The following is a 17,791-nucleotide window of genomic DNA, read 5'->3' on the forward strand; positions in this document are numbered from 1 at the left end:
TGTTTGGGTAGCAAGACACAGGTAGTGCCTCAGCAATTAGCTGCAAAAGACTACTAGGGGAGGCAGCTGGATTTCATTCTACATGTTGTTACAGCACACCAGCAGTGCAAAGACAATAGGCAGCAACTTCCAACAGCTGAAGAAATAACAGCAACACAGAAGAACATCATCTTTGATGTCCTTTAATTACTGCCCTTGGCAAGGAACTGCATGCAAGTAATTTGTTGGAAAGCACAAAGGTATACATGCAAAGTGCATCACCAGGGTACTGGGGTACTGTACTGAATCTCCAAGGACTACATAATGTCAATCCCAGGCACCAGACTTACTCACTTTTGTCTCTAGCATTAGTCCTTTTTATAGTTAACCTCCCAGTAAAAGTATCTGGTACTCTATATGCCTCAGTGATGAATGCATCACATTTGTAAACAAATGAAACCTTTAAACTTCTAAGGAGACAAGTGAGACAGAAATAGAGACAGTTATTAAGACATATTTAAATCCTATTTTTGCTAGATTGAGTGATAACACATGTAAAAATATACTTGCCTCAATAGGGATGGAGAAATATAATTCAAAATAAAGAAAACATGCATTAGAAGTGATAGGAATTTATATCATTATATCAACCTGAAAGACTGAAAAAGGGTAGCTCAGCTTTAACTCTTAGAGAAGATTAGCTTAAAGGGAAACCATGCATTCTAAAATTTTGTGGCTGTGGAAACAGCTCTGGTATTTTCACCCAGTGCAACTGTTTCCCTGGTAGCATCACTCTCTAGAATGCTGCTGGGCAGATGAAAGTGTTCCAAGGACTTAAGTGTCTGTCTGCTTGGCTAGCAGAGTCTGATCTGATTGCACATTCAGGGGGCATTTCTACAATCAGTAATCTGTAAAATCTCTTTGTGGCTTAGACAGCAAAAAATGATACACTGGTGACTCTTGGTACACCAGGAAAACACTTGCAAAATTTCATCAGTTACTTCAGCATCCCCGAGAGAATTAATCTGAGCAAAATAAAAAGACATAAGGGGTACCCATTACTGGAGTGAAAGAAATCTCAAAACCTTCATTACAATGTTCTCTGCTTCCACTCATACTGCAACTTGAACTCGTCTCATTCCTCCTCAGCTCTCAAATTTCCCAGCCTGCGATGACTTCAGTGCACTTACAAATGCTATTTCAAAAGGCACGGAAAAGAATATCTATATATCTATATCTATCTCTTACAGCTTTGGTTTTTTTTAGTGCAGCAAAACTTCCCTTGCTCTGCAAAATATAGTACTTCTTCAGAGCTCTTTCCTCCCTCTTCTTTCATTTGTAGCCTAATTTTAGAGATAGCATTAACTTTAGTGATAATATCTATACAATGAGGTATCTCAGAAGGGTAATCTAAATACTGCCCCATAGACTACCCCAAATATTTCTTAAATCAAGGTATTTTACTTATTTCAAATATTAGCAACAATTTGATTTTTCCAAGAAAGGTGTAAAAACTTACATTTGGCCCACCTCCATGCATCTTCAAAGCCCTCACTGTAGCAACAAGTACAACCACACTGGGAACCAAGCCAGACGCTCTGCATTTGATGTTGAAGAATTTCTCCATCCCAATGTCAGCACCAAAGCCAGCTTCAGTTACTGTTAAACATTAAAAAAACAAAACAAAACCACACATTAAACATGCTTTTGGTTAAACACTGGGGGATATTTCTACTTCAGCATACAGTGCACTTAAATACACACCAGTACTCAGTTTTGAATGAACTTTTAAACAGAGGTCTATTTACATTACTGAGTCTGATTAAAAAGCTATTCCCAACTCAAAAATAAATTCCCTTATTCTTATATGTACAATATGCCATCAAAGGTAGTTACATGGGGGTAAAAACCAAGCAATCTAAATTAGTTTGAACCACAGTATTTAAAAAATAACTAGTCCTTTAAATTCACTGTTTCTGTGCAATTATGTGTAAAATGATTGCAAATTCTCATATATAAGGCTTTCCTATATTATTCCCCTCCTTTAATTTCACTGAAGATGTGCTTCCATCACAATCAATGGACCTAAATTCTCCTAGGTTTGCAGAACTTCTGGTGATCTCCTGCTTTTTTGGAGAGGATCATGAGTAATAAACACAAACTAGAAGCTACAGTCACATTTCTGTGTTGAATATGCTGTTAAATAACAAATTTAATAATGGGATTTTGCACCAAAGAAGGCAGACATGAATGTAATGTGACTCAAAAGAAAAATCTGTGCAGAATTAGGATGCCCCTGGCAAAGTATGTTTAGTGAAGCTACAAAGAAAGAGAAGATAATCTATATTAAATACCAGTCTCTTCTGAGCAAATTTGTTCCAATTTATCCAATAGAAATTATTTCAATTGCTTCTTTTAAAATCCAAGTAAATTCTTTATATTAGACAAAGACAAGGACTTGGCAAATAAAAAAATTAAAGGGATTAAATCTCCAGTTGGTTGAAAATTTACTGATGTAACGATTTTCCACCAGAAACATATTAAAGAGCTGGGCTCAATGCACACCTCTCAAAGATGTGAAGGGACTGTCAGGCAGACAAGTCAGGGTGGGAAAACAGCTTGCTCCAAAGGTTTCTGGACCCGACTCCAAGCAGGGCTGGTAATGTGTTCTCACAGCCCAAATCAACTTGTAAAAACTCTTACATTCCCTTCTCTTTCCCTCTTGCCAGCAGTTTCGTGCCTCATACTTAGGAGGAGAAGGGATCACAAATGGCTGATTGAACATTTCAGGATTGGCAACCTTCAGCAGGGTCAAGGAGGAGGACATGCAGATCTGCTCTGTTGCTGTGGCAGAAAGCATCTCACTGTTGGCAGCCAGTGCACTTTAGGAAGTCCCAGCCTTTGTGCATTTGTCCTAACCCCACTGGTCCTTTTCCACCTCTTCTTCATTTTGCACAGGCTGAAACAATTGCCTGGATCTGCTCTGAGGGAGGAAATGGCTGCTGGGGCTGGGAGAGGAAGCAAGTAGTAGCAAACAAGGGGGTGGGCCTGCTGGGGGGAGCAGGGACCTCTTGAAATAGTAACATGGCAAGTGTCAAGATTTATGTTCTCCTCAATCATTGTAATAACTATATCATCTTTTTCTAAAGAGCCCTGAGAAAAACAGACATACCAAACATGGGGGAAAAAAAAAAAGAAAAGATGTTTACACAAACACAGTAATTCATAGGAGCAAAGCTAATGCCAGGATAAGTCACATTGAAAGCAGAGCTAGGGATCACATTTCTGCTTTCCAGTAACCCTCATTCCTCTTCTCCAGTCTCTTATGTGGCATAGGGTGATTAATGGGAACCCTGAATTAGGAATATATAACCACAATCAATCTTTAATATAAACAACAGATAAACTACCAAGTGCTTGAGAGGGTGGGAAAATAATTTGTCTCTTACAGAGATTGCCAGCACATATACATAGCAGTCTCCTAACATTCCCAAACAAAGTTTCCAGGGAGTTAATCCATTTCATGCCAAGCCTTTCCAAGGGTCAGTTTCCCTCTGAGAAAGGGGGGATTGCAAGTCTGCCTTTCATTGGGAGAGAAGCAGAGATGTCAGCCTTCCACAGCAACTGCTCACACAGCGAGCCACCCTTGGGGCAGTGCGGGCAGCCAGGGCTGTGCTCACTCCTCTGATCTCTGCAATCTTCCCTTTGATACGGACAACAAAATTCACATTTGCCTGAGCAACCCAAATACTGTATCAGAGTTCACAGGAGTGAGTGCTACAACATGGAGACCGGGATTTCTTCATTGGAAGTGGAGGAAAGGGAGACAAACGTCAGTGCTTTCTCCAGTGTGCGGAAGGAAACAGGATGTAGTAGAAAAGCTGCCTGGATGAAAGTTGCAACTCCATTTTATTTCCTCCAAGGAATAGTAAGAAGATAGAATAACATGCCAAGCTATTATATTTTAGAATCTTTGTGCTGAAACACTTAATACAATTACTTTCAGATTGTTTCCTGCTTTCAAATGAAAGCGTCGATGAAAAACACAGACTACGAATGGGAAGTTTCAAACTACTCTACATTTAATGATCATGAGATAAACCAGCTAATCATTTAAATGTAACAACAGAAATTGAAAGTAGTACATGGCAAGCTAATCACTTTGTATGTAACAAAAGAAAATTAAAGTAATACGAGGGTCTATTTATTTTGATAATAATTTCTCATACACAGTTTGTCAATAGAAGAGAATTACAGGTGAATTCACATAACATTTTGGGCAACAGACAAGTACTTTAGTAGTTGTGTTCTGCTGTACTTCAGCTGAAGGAAAGTTTATGACACAAGCACTACTACCTGCCTATCCAATTCTGCCCAGCTTCAGCTTCCCCCCAGATGCCCGTTTATCCCGTGCCCTGCCAAGCCATCATTTCCCAGCTCCATCAATCATGGCTACCCAGGCTGCTGCCTTGAAAGGGGGTTTGTGAGAGGTACCAGCATGGTGTTAACTGCTTACTTTGATTTCCAGGCCACAAACATAGTTCTGATGGGGTTTTAATGAAAGTAAAGAGGTAGATGATTTGCCTTCAGCAAGCTCACAGAAAACACACAGGTATTTGCACTTCCAGGCTGAGAACACAACTCCATGGGAAACACATACTGACCCAGATTGGTGTTACTACAGTCCCAGGCCTTGTTTTGCCTTCTGGATCCTATGCTTGCACTGACAAGACCCAATGATGAGCTGGACAAGCTAAAAGATTCCCTTCTGGGTGCAATTTTCAGTCAGTACAGTTCTCTGGACTCTGACTGTGTGGTCATATAAAGAGCAAAACCTAAAGTGCAAACCTGTTGTCTGATTTTATGCTTCAGTTTTAGAGCCTAAGCATCAGAGGATTAAAAATTAAAATTTCATGTATCAGCAGTGCACTATCATTGCAGTACTGTTAAGAGTGGGCTATATGTCAAACTTAGCAATTAATTTACATGTATTTCAGAAATAAACTGCATCAAAATGGTCAAATAAGGTCAATTAATTTGTTCTCATAAAACATCCACGTGAGTGTGACCAAAAGCAGCTAATTTTAACACATCAGGGTAATTGTGGGATCTTAGTTCAAAAAGCCAGTAGGCAAAACACAATACACATTTACTACAAGTTTTTCTAGAGATGATTTGTGGGACATCTACTTCACCCACTCCTGCTACCAAAATCATCAATAAACCATAATTTTCTTTCAGAGCAAGAACCCAAAATATCAAAATTAGGTAAGGGGGAAAAGGGGAAGGAGAAGCCCATTGAGGTGAAATTACACAATAGAGGTAAGTCTGTTGGGTGGTGTAAAGTCAGAACAAACTCCTCACTGGAGTCTTTAATTCTGCTTCAGGGTTCAGACGAACAAATCACTCTGATGGCTTTGTTTCAGGTTTATAATTATCATAACCTTCTTCATGTAATTACTGCCTTACCAAGGACATCTGGGAATCACCTACATGTGACAATAACTTAAATAGACAGTGTTGTGTGTTAAACAGCTAATCAGATTTCACCATCATTCTTAATACAAAATGTAATTTTTCTCCATCTAAAAATACATCTATCTTGCTAAAGCTGCATAAAGTGGTTCCACATTAGTCTTACATTGATATAGTGCTTAAAAGCCTTGCAGAAAGTGATGTTTAGAATATTTTTCAAAAAGCTATTTCACCCACAATTGAACTTCATATGTACTGAGGGCAATTTCTAGTGAAAGTATCTTTTCCCTAGTCAGCCCTTTGTATCAACAAATCAATGTCAAAATAAAGCATTTGTACTATAAAGGGCCAAGTCAGATGCACACACACGAGGTGAAGCTTGAGGACGAATTGTGGGTTCCTGGATTCCTGAACAATGTAAAAGGAAATGGAAACTCTGAGCTGCAAGTTGCCATTTACTCCCTACATGTAAACATATCTGTTCTGCTGCAGCTGTCTGCTGGTAAACTCAGGAAAGGAATAGCTCAAAGGCACAGAAGCACATGAACTGTGAACCTGGAACTAGAGATATGCTGGCTACAAAGTACTGACATGTTCTTTTTAAAGTGAAAAATACCAAGGTGTGCAATCGCCAAAATAAACCAGGATGATCAGTGATTTCTCTAACAGGATATCATACTTTTGTTAGTATAGCTAGGGATGAATAAGCCAGATGTTTGTCCATTCTGACTCTAGCAATTATTTGATGTGAACTTCCATTATTATGACGGATTTTGGAACGTAACAAATACTTTTTTCTCCCCCTCCCCATCCCCCCAACAGAGGGAGTTTTCCTGTCCATTTTTCTTTCCACGCATTCTCAGATGTCATGGAACACAGGAACTCACTGCTACCACTGCTGAACACTACACATGAATATGTTAAGCCTGAACATTTTCCATGCCATGAAGATAATACTTTGCATTGGTTGTCAAAATTTTATGTTGCTGTTGTGAAGTCTAAAAGAAAAGGTGTTAGGAAAAATATTTTCCCTTAAGTTTAACTGACCATAAGCTAATTGGATGTACTTCCCATCTTTTGCTAAAGAAAGATGCCAGGGCAGTATTTGCCCTGCCGAGGTCAGGGCACTGGAGGTTTCTGAGTGTTGACACCCAATCCATGCTTTTGAGGAAGCAGCAGATATGGCAATTCATTCTGCCATCCTTCTAAGGAGACTTATTATCTCCTTTGGCTGAGTCTCAGGCCTCGGCCAACAGTCACTGCCTGCTGGCAGCAAGGGCTGCATAGGAAACTTGGCTCCCAGGAATACACTTAAATTAAGTGCTGATTCCCTTGGGACTCCATAACAAGCTATTTCAATCTTTTCCTCAGAAACATTTACTTTTCCACAAGAAAGCGATTTTGCCATTGAAATACAGGGCAGCTTTAAATGAGAAACTAAAGGTTACCTCATAACCTCTCACAGTTACTCACTTTTAATATCAATTGCTGTTAAGTTTCCAAGAGCATCCCATACATTAAACAAAAGAATAGGCACAATGACTCATACAGATCATTCCCACATTATAGACAAAAAAGAATTACAGAAAGTTCATTTATTTATTCCAAGCCAGACAGGTGAAGAAAACCCTCGAACCTCAGTCCTCTGACAATTAAGGATACAATTCCTTTTTGTGGGTGTTAAAGGCCTGTTTCTGTATGGATGTTGGATTTTAAATTCAGGGTGGGAACCAAACTGAAAACTCCAGGAGCTGGCAAGAGTAGCACTCTGTGACAGAAAGCATGCTCTGCACATCTCCACAGCTCTGCTTGCCTCCCCATCTTGAAAATATACAGAAGTGCAACTGCAGCGATCCCTGCCTCCAAACCACCAATTTAGGGCATGGTTTTACACCATGGCTGAACCAAATGAGCACCCTGCCTTGCTGAAAGGGTAATTCTTGTTCATTCTTAAGTCTTCTACCTTTCTCTCCTGCTCTATCCCTGCTACCCAGACTTTTTTGGCATTCATTTAATTGGAAGATAAACTTAAAATTTGCTAAACAGAAACAAAAACATACAAAAAAAAAACCAGCACCAAAAAATTGCCAGGCTATATTTGAATTAGTTGAAGTAAGACCGGACAAGCATCTGAACGCGTTCAAAAAAGCACCAAAAACAAGAGAAGGAAGGAAGATACATTTCAGCAGTGGAAAACTTAATTCTTCCCTAGCCACCTTGTCAAACCATATTCCCATAGTTCGAATGTAAAATTTGACATTTTCTTGCAGCTCACTATAGTAATGAGCTCATTATTTAGATTTATTACTAGAGATTAAAAACAGAAGATGCCTTTCAAGTCACAAACAATTCATTCTAATAGAAATAAAGCGAGCTGAATGTGGCTTCATGGGTTACATGTTTCTTTGAATCCCTCTGCTGGGTTTTACAGTCACTCTCTCTTAATTTCTGTGTCCTATACTCATGTAAAGATCTGTAACTCTTAGGCTAAGTGCTGGGCCCTGACATGAATTGCAATGCATAGCTGAATACACTAACCGAACATACACAGTTCCCTCTTTTGTAACCTCCTTCTGTTATAACATTAACCAGAAAAATTCAAACAAAAGAACTGTGAATTTTAGGTTGCACACTTTCACTATTCATAGCACGTTTTCTTTGAGGTAACAGAGTAACATTTGCTCATAAGACAGATGACCACGTTTGGAGTACAATTAATGGCACAGGAATAAGGCAATTACATTACATACTTTAAAGATCACCATGGCCTTTGGCAAAAGAATTATTAGTCTTCCGGTAATTACAAAATTAAAACCTCACCACTTCTTTATTTGGAGCTGCACGGAAGGAATAATTAACAGCAGCACTGATGGCTCTTCATTTAAGGCCATTCTTCTACAATTCTGCAAGGAGTATATGTAAGTATAACTTATGGTACCCACAGTATTTCCCAAAGGGCTTAAAGTAAACTTCATTGACTTAAACCATGTTAGTCAATGCATATCTCACTGCGAGACTTTCATTTACTTCCACTTTTAACAGATGCAGTTGGCTGAAGCTCCTGACACCAATACACCTTTCATCAGAGTGAAACTGCTTTCTGTTGAGCTCTCTGGTCCTTCTACACTCCCCTTAAAAAAGCTACTGGAAATGGACTTTGAACATGCTTTGAGAATTCATGTTACAAGCATCTGGAAAATACTAACTTCAAGGGGCAGGCAAAGAGCCTGAAAATTTCTTCCCTGGAAAAGTTCTAAGCATTTCATCAAATGGTCATGAAACAGCACATGCTTTAGCACCAATATTGTACTGTTTTGTGGAAAAGGAAAGAAGGGATGCAAAGGGATGTTTGTCTCTTGTTGAGAAAAACCACCATTTCAGCACATGCCCTGGAAGAAGATATCCGGAAGGGCAGCAGAAATACAGTCGGGCAGTGAGTGATGATACACGTAGTGAGTGAGGAACACAGGATTTTTGCATCCAGACAAGCTGCCATCAGAGCCTATCACAACTCAGAGACAAAATCCATTCAAGCAGCGCCTCCCAGCACACACTGGGCTGTGGGTGCCCTCGCATGCCTTCAGATGGGCACGGCTGGCACAGGGGGAGAGCCCAGGAAATCACTCTGTGCTTCTCCTCGTTCTCATCACAGAACAAAAACATCTGTGCACAGACAGCAGAAGGGTGGTGATGGCCCAGGCTGCGGCGAGTGCCACACAACAAAGGGCCACTGAATCATGATGATCAATGCTCCTGTCACTTGCGCAGTCACCCAAGGCTCGCCAGGCACGGAGCCATCCATCACCACCGTGCAAGCCCACCCCGCAGTGCAGGCAGCTCTTCGCCCTGGGCAGCCGCCGTGGCAGAACTCCCCCTGACTCTGCAGCAAGACACATCCTTGAGAAGCAGTCTCCATCCTGCCCTTCTAAAATCCAGGGAGCACTTGCTTGTTACGAGAATGATTTTGCCCGTTTGTGACTTAGACACCGTCTTTTCTGTGTACCCATGGAGTGCATCACTCTCCTAAAAGGACAATCAGGTTCTGGTTTTATCCCATTTAAGTTTTGCTAGGAGTCAGAATGCCTTCCTTTCATGATTGGCCTGGGAGAGGACACCAATAACACTATTCTTGACAGCAGAACTACATATTTTAGAAATTCATGGAAAAGGGCATCTCCAGTTATGCCTCCCCAGGAAGAAGAGTATTATTCCTCTGCACTAGCAGTTTGTCTTGATGTAAAAATGGCCCAGGGAAACATCTGATGCAAAGACTGTAAATTAATCTATAAGACCACCCCAAGATCTTTGCTGGAGAGCTCTGTGAGAATGGAAATTATTGTACACAGGGTGCAATATGTGTATTAAACACACACAGAATTTAAGATATCAATAAACAGAAAGATGTTCCATGGAGACAGAGAACGCCAGGTACTGTTAGTAGTATTTTAGGAGACAGGAAATAATGCCTAGTAGTGGGAATGTAAAACATAAGCCACAGAAGAACAGAGGAGGGTGAAAGAAGCAGGCAGGTAAAGCCCACTGTGCTGCACAGACCTAATGCAATAGCCACATACATGGAGAAATGCAGCAGAAGCACTTCATGGAATCATGGAAATCATGGAAGCTTTTCATGGAAGCTCTCCAATACCTTTTGCATGTAGGCATTAGTTTGGTTGTAATCATCTGTGTTTTTAAATTAATATATACAGAACTGGTATTTGAACCTCTTCTCAAAGTGTAACATTGATGATCTGTGATAAACTTATAAATACATATTTGCTGTTTTCCTGATAATTTTTTGATAAGGAAAAAGAACTCAAATGGTTAAAATTGCTCTGGAAAATAACTGTATCTGTTAAATGATACGATGTCATGTGTAATTTATCTTACAGAAAGAATTACAAACTGAGGAGAGAGAAGCCACTAAGGTCACACACCAACATATCCCATCTTCCTACATGGAATTCCCAATTAAAAATGCAGTCAAAACCAAAGTTCTGCTGGTTTACATGACAAATCCTTGCAACTGCTCATGGCTAAACCAATTTTTTAATGCCTATTGTGAGTTTATCCACTTAACCACAATTCATGTAATCAGGGCAACACAGTTGCCGTTGCAAACCACCCATTACCATTTCTGAAATATTTCTACATTATTAGTTGTCCCTCCTTGCTACAGCTTATAAATTATTAATTTTTTTTTCAATTCCTCTTCATAATTGCCATCATCTTGTAATCTTATCTACTCTATCATCCTTTAGCCCTCCCCCACATTTTTGTGCTTCCTTGCTCCTTGTGCAGTGAAGAACCCCAAAACGTACACAGAATTCCTAATTGGCTTCTGGAAAGGCTGAACCTGCAAGCCTTGATTTATGAAGCTGTTACTCAGTCTCTCGGGAGCTCTGTTTGAGATGCTGTAGATGGAGGCAGCACAAAGATACCGTGTCCTCATGCATGTAAAGCATTTGCTTGTCCCTGAAGCTTCATTCCCACTCAGGGCTTGCAGCCAGTGCCAGGCTGAAAATACATTAGAAGCATGTGCCTGATTCCTGCAGGTAGCAAAGAGCTCGAGATTGTAGCTTCAATAAGGCTGTCAGCATAGAAAGCCAGCGATAAAGGGACCAATAAATAGGCCCACCATATAAAAGACAGGTAGCCCACCCAACATTTAAAAAAGGCTGTAACATACATTTTCTCTTATTGTAGTAAAATCTAATCTGTTTTCTCAATCAAATCAAATTAAATACACAGCAGTTTTATAAAACTGCAAAAATTAAATTACAAGGTCAGAGCATTAAACTGACCCTGAGATACCATTTCAGGTATTAATCTTTTCTTTTAATGTACTATTTTATAGAATCAGAGAGCAGCCTTTGAACACTTTCAAATGTCGTCAACATCTGACCTTCAAAAGCACTTTGGCTATTTGCCAAAACACCACTCCTCCCATTAACAAATCATACTGGCCATACATAGCCTAACATTATTTGCAATCTCATTAACATGATTAAAAATAGTTTAGAAACAAATTTACATTTCTAGACATGAATTCTTGAACTCTTCTTTAAAGCTAATCCGATTAGGTGATCAGATCAGATGTAAACAAACCTACCTTCTGTTTTCAAAGACAAATAACTATTTTTCTGTAATTATTTTCTGTTAAAATACCCAGCATACAGTAATACATATATTTTGTTGCCTGAAAACTAAAAAAACCCAACAAAACAGCAATTTAAAGGTAGAATATTTTCAGAGAAATCACACTATTTTTCTTTTATATTGTATTACCATAGAGTACTTCATTTCTGAGGCAAAACAAAACATCTGTAAATAAAAATATTTGGAGCCCTTAGCATCTGCACTTTTGTTCCAGGAGCATCTAAAGATACAATCTTAACTTTTTCCCCAAACCGCATTATTTTAATTGGGCTCATAGAGAGGGCAGCACAGGATGAGAAGAAAACATATCAGAGTTCTGATCCTGAATAAGAAAATGTAGCTTTAAACAATAGTTTTTGAAACACAGAGCTCTCAGTGCGCCTGAGCTTGTGGAATACTAGCAGAAAACAGAAAATCAACTTTGCAAAATGTAAATTTGTACTAGATGAATTAAAACTTTTCCTACTATAATTACTGTAATCAAAAATGGAAATACATGTATTTATGTCTTTTTCACATTCCATGTTTTTACTGACTTCTCTGGAGCCTTGAAGAATTAAGTCAGCCATTCCAAAAGTAAATATACAAAGTAAATAAACAAACACTGCCCCCTCAGTATGTGCACATTATAAACAATTTTAATTATAAAAGCCTTCAGAAAACAAAGCACTTCTGCCTGCAGATTTAGAACTAGTCAGAAAATAAAAAGCAAACACTAGTTTCTCCAACATGACGTAAATATCTGAAGAAATCTAATTCTTATACAAGTTGTCCATAAAAAGAACATTAGGTTTCAGGATCAAAAGGTCAGTAAACCAGCCAAACAAAAATCTAATAAAGAGCTAACATTTTCAACTGATATTAAAAATAAACCATCCACTAAAATTAAAATTCAGCCTTTGAAATGGGACTTGAACTCTTTATGCATACTCTGCCCTGCTGACCCTTGCTAAAGGGTGTAAGTCAATATGAAATACTCAGAAATGGAGAGAGGATGATGGATTTTCTGCCAAATAACCCTAAGCAAAAGTAACACTGTTAGCTGAGGAACCTTCTTTTATTTCCTTTACCAAGTGATGAATTAAGAGAACTTCCTAGCACACATGATGTTTTGCTGTTTGCAATTTTTTTAACCCCTGGTTCTTTTCTTCTTATAAATAAAAACAATACAATCGGTGGGCAACAAGAGAGCAAAAATGTACACAAAAGGAACTGCTTCTTATGTGTTGTGAGTTTTAAAACTAGGTAAGATTTCTAAGTTGGGGAGGGAAGGGAAAATAAACAGAAGATGCAATGTCATCAGTTTCTACTCATAGAATGGTATTTTATTTATGAGGAACTGGGCAGTGCTTCTACTTTCTGAATGAATGACAGATCCTATCTATTTTTACCTCTGGGTAACTATCCTGAGACTGAGAATAATGGATAGCCCTTAACAGTTGTACACTCCATTTGGTTTATGAATATCACTGCCAGAGGAAAGAGTTGTGTTAATCCCTAACATGTTGCAGAAGAGGTCAGCATACAGGACATTAAAATACCATGTAAGTAAATTCCAGATGCATGTTTAAGTATTGGCAGCTGCCATGGCTCTACAAAAGCCCTGTTACCTTAAAGTTCACGTTATAGCAGTGCTTGTCATCTCCCCGATCGCTACGGCGAGACAGGTTCTGCCCCCAAGAAAGTTCATAAACTGAAAGAACACATCGGGAAGAATGGGATTGTATGTGCAGGCACAGAGGCTGAAATTACTTGCTTAAGGCCACAAAGCCAGTCAAGGACGGAGTGGGAATAAGATGTATGGCTCCTGTCAGGCACTGCAGTGCCACAGCCACCTGACAGACCAGGAGATCTCCATCAGGGACCGTGTGCTGCTGGTGGCATGCGACGGAACCGGCAGCTTTGTCTCCTTGTCTTTCACTGGGCCAGAAAGAGGAGACAGGACAGGTTTCCTCACAGCACCAGCTTCCTCACAGCATCTCTGCAGTGAGATAGTTTTCACTCTGAAAACCCCTATCAAGGGAAAAAACATGGATTTCTCAAATAAGCTACACGTGTCCAGTTCTCCGCTTGTTTGTGACCCAGCTGGCTCCTTTGTGGTGTGACACTTCATTCAGCACACAACCAACACCCATGTGCCCCTTCACAGCTCCTAGACTGTGAGAAAACCATTTAATTCCTTTTCCAGTGAGGCACAGAGAAGCATCCATCCACCCTGAAACAATAAAACCCCCATTGAAAATAACTGTGATAAGGCCACACTATCTCTTAATTATTTTCTAGTATGTGACCATTAAAGTATCTTTCTTCATACTGAAATCACCAATTAATTCAAAATTCTCTAAATGTACAAATTAAAATGCCTGGTCTCTCACATGACATCTGGCCTGAAAACAGTGGTAACTTCTGGTCACTAGGAGGAAAGGCAGTCAAATAAACAGCTTTGCTATCCTGCAGGGTTAACTTCTTGAGTAGAAGATAATGTCACTATTAATTACATAAGCTCTAAAAGAGAGGCAAAGACAGAGCGAGCTGCTATGCTAGGGAATAAGTGTCAGAACCTGTAAAGGAAATGCGAACAAATTACAAGAGTCTTCAGCCCCACAAATTGAAACACAGAAGCTAATGATATGAGGTTACTGCAATATATTAAAAGTGGAATTAAAAACCTGAAACACACAAGAGCTAAATGCACTGCTCTTAATAAAGTGTGAATCAGAGTTTTCAAAACGCTGGAGGAAAAAGAAAAATACAAACCACAACACTTGTATCAATACCTTAAGTAAGTTCCTTTTCTTTTGGTGCCTTATGCCTGAAAAGAATCAAAACCTATCTTAAAGTAAGGGGGGGGAAGTCTGAGTGACTACAGGCTTGATGGTTTTGTAGCAGATTTTTAAGAAGAGAATAACTTAAAAAAAAAATTGAAATAAGTAAGAAATATAACCTTTGTCTACCAAAGGGAGGCTGTGCCAGATTAAAAGCTTTCTCCAGTGGTGAAAATATGACAACATCTCATCAATTATGATGAACAAAAGAACCTACTACAGCAACACACAGGGGTCTGCAAACTAGGCTAGAAGAACATTACTACATGATTAAGGGGAGAATAGCAGCCACCACATGAGAACTGTGGGACAGGAGAGAGGACCAGCCCCAGGGCTCCCATTTACTATTTGTTAAACCATGTCAGCAGAAAGGAGCACTGATGGAGTTTATTGGCAATAGCAAAGCTTGAAAGTGTATCACATGGGAAAAAGTTTCTGTGGATTTATGAAGAAAAGAAACAGAACAAAAGCTATTGGTAAAGAGTTACTGCCATTGGAGAAAGGTGACAAAAAGTCTGACCTATGATTTGGGAACTTCATACTTGCAAACATCAGGGAGGAGTCTGGGAGCCTAGCATTAATATTAAGTCAATCACAGTCATGAATGGAAAATGTGTGCTTAAATAGCTAGAGGCAGTATTATTAAAAATTGTCACTTGAGAAAGAGAGGACTAAGCTGTAACACAGTATTACAAAAATAAAAGAACAAATGAGTCCAAATTGGCCATGGCAGGAGCTAAAAATCCTAGGTGGTTTCAAACTGGAGCTAAGTTAGCTTATGAAGGAAAGCACTTGATATGCTTGTCAGATAAAGCAGAGAACTCAGCTAAATGGCTGATGATTTATAATCACATGTTATTTTATTGCTGTAAATTGCTCCTTGCAATTCTGGATATAAACAGCAGATTTGGGAACAAACACAAATATGCTTTGTAGCAAGGAAAAACGGAGTCAATTTCCAACACTTTTTTTTAGTTTTATTGGTTTTTTTAAGGGAAGAAGGTAAAATCTCACTACAAGACAGTCCATAATTTAGGAGGTTTTGTCTTCAAAATAGCACCACCTCTCTTGACTGGGAAAAATCACTTTTTTATGCCAAGTGTAATATTGTTTAGACAATTTAATAGTTCATGATCAATACCAACTTTCAGTTTTGAGTCTAGCTTTGCATAATTTATATGATTTTAAATTAATTCAGCTCTGAAATACAGTGACATACGATACTGAAGTCAATGTTAGAATGCTTCCTTACACACAGAAATGTTCAGGACAGCTCTCTTCTATTCAATCTTTCTTCTGAAAAGCTTGGTATTGCAATGTATGCTAAAGAGCAGAAGAAAAAAATGTATAGAAATCTGCAGTGACAAGATGGAGTCAGAACTTTTTCAAGGACTTTGAACACACAAAAATATAAGAAAAGATTTGATTTCACCTAATAATTCATAAATTATTTCAAGACTGTTTTAAGCACTTTCTGCAACAGAAGTAGATAGTAGTTTAAATCATTGTCACCTGACTTCCAGTTGCAGCAGACTATATGCAAACATGATTTGCACCCAGATTATTTGTGACGAGGCAGTGAGCAAACTCAGCTTGCAGGAACTCTGACTTCATGCCAGTGAAGGAAAACACATTACACTACATCTCGTCTCTGAAGACTTTCCTGCTTATTTAGTAAGAAAATTTGCTAAAATTTTAAAAGCATGAAGAAGGAGATGATTTTTTTTGTTCCCACTTTACAACAAGCGAAAGAAATGGAATTTACTTTTACCACAGCAGTTGTGAGGAAAGCAATAAAAAGGGCAGCCTGGATGTGAATGGCACCGCCACTCACAAGTGAACAGCACAGATTCACAGATCTTCTGGCAGTAATGGTACCTTGTTTTGCAGTTTGTGGTACCACTGAGACTCATATTATTAGACCATGACTTTAAGAGCCTCACAGCAATACCAGCTAACACAGTATCACCTTCTCTGCCCCCTCCCCACGGTCACAGCTGTGCCCAGCACAGCTGCTTGAGCAGCTGCACCATGAATGGGGTCAGAGAAAATACTGTAAAGCTCTGAACATCCTTTTTCTCATTCACAGTAGACATTGATCAGAGCAGGCAAGTAACACCTACACTGATAATGCTCTCAACCACCCTGTACTGTGAAACCTTAGCTTTGCTTTAACACTTTAACAAGAACAGCCATTTTGTTCAGAGAACAAAATACTGGAAAGCAATCACACTAAATTTTGGGGTTTTTTGTGAAAGTAAGAGCGAGGAAGTCAGAGATTAAATAATGCAAGCTAGAAAGATGCTGGGCAGATTCTTAAAAATTAAAGCTTTCAGGAGGGTCACTGCATGGAATCCCCTTCTAATGGTATCAAGCAAAAAATATTAAAAATAAATCCTTGAACTTGACATTTAAATGTAATAATATCACATTACTAGTGGTGCCAAAAGAAGTTTAGCCAAAGTATTTGGGCTTTATTTCCTTTTTTGGAAAAAGAGTACACTAAAAAATGGATCGATGTGTTTTATGACAAAAAAAATCTACGGAAGATTATTCACTTAGTGTATTAAACACATACAATTTTATAAGGTGCTGTATAAACTTGTTAAACAATGTCTGCTCTGAGAGTATGTAAATGGATAGCCTTTGAAATAAAACTTTGTATGTACTGAAGAGATACTTAGAACAGCTAGCATCATTAGCTTCCACTAACCAGCAGAATACCAACGCAATAAAAAGAGTCAACCACATAGCTTATAAAAATTTACTGCATCTACAAATCCTTTCCAATTACATCAAGTGTACCAACTAGAGAAAGAAACAGAAAGTGAACTTTTCTTAAGTCAGCAAGAGTTTGCAATAATTCCTCTCTTGTCCCCTGACAAAACACACCAGCACAGCATGCTCTCAGCATTGAATGTGACTTGCTTATTGGGACTAGCAAAGAAAGCCATCAACAAACAAAATCCAAACCTGAGAAACAAACTCGAGAAGAACTTTGCTTTAGGATTCCAAGGACCTACTCATGCTTCACTTGTCTTCTGATTTACAATAACTCCTCTCCTTCAGCTGAAACACGAAGAGATTAAAGAGATGTGTCAGAATAATTTCTGACAGCTCAGGAGAGCGCACAGAGTTCAGAGAGCCACGAAACCCATAGCTGCAGGGGCAGCTGTGATGATGGGTACATATATTTTGCGGCAGCGTGGGAGCTCCCCACGCAGGAGCTGCCTGCAGCCATCCTCAGTGGGCCACTCTTGCTCACAGCAAGGCCAGGGGGAATCTGCAGGGAAATGCTAAAAGGTGAGAGGAAAAACAAGTGCAAACCAGCCAGTGGCAGCTGCAGCATTGCA

General features: G+C 39.1%; 1 protein-coding gene across 2 annotated transcripts in view; it reads right to left on the bottom strand.

Moving 5' to 3' along the window:
* MTHFD1L (methylenetetrahydrofolate dehydrogenase (NADP+ dependent) 1 like) overlaps positions 1-17,791 on the bottom strand; it is a 143,666-nt gene that overhangs the window by 62,784 nt on the left and 63,091 nt on the right. For both annotated transcript variants that reach the window (XM_033512763.1, XM_033512764.1), the window contains exon 20: positions 1,499-1,638. In XM_033512763.1, coding sequence (XP_033368654.1) covers positions 1,499-1,638 — 140 coding nt within the window. The remainder of the gene's footprint in view (positions 1-1,498; positions 1,639-17,791) is intronic.

The sequence above is a fragment of the Parus major genome, chromosome 3 (genome assembly GCF_001522545.3).
Source record: "Parus major isolate Abel chromosome 3, Parus_major1.1, whole genome shotgun sequence".
NCBI lineage: Eukaryota > Metazoa > Chordata > Aves > Passeriformes > Paridae > Parus > Parus major.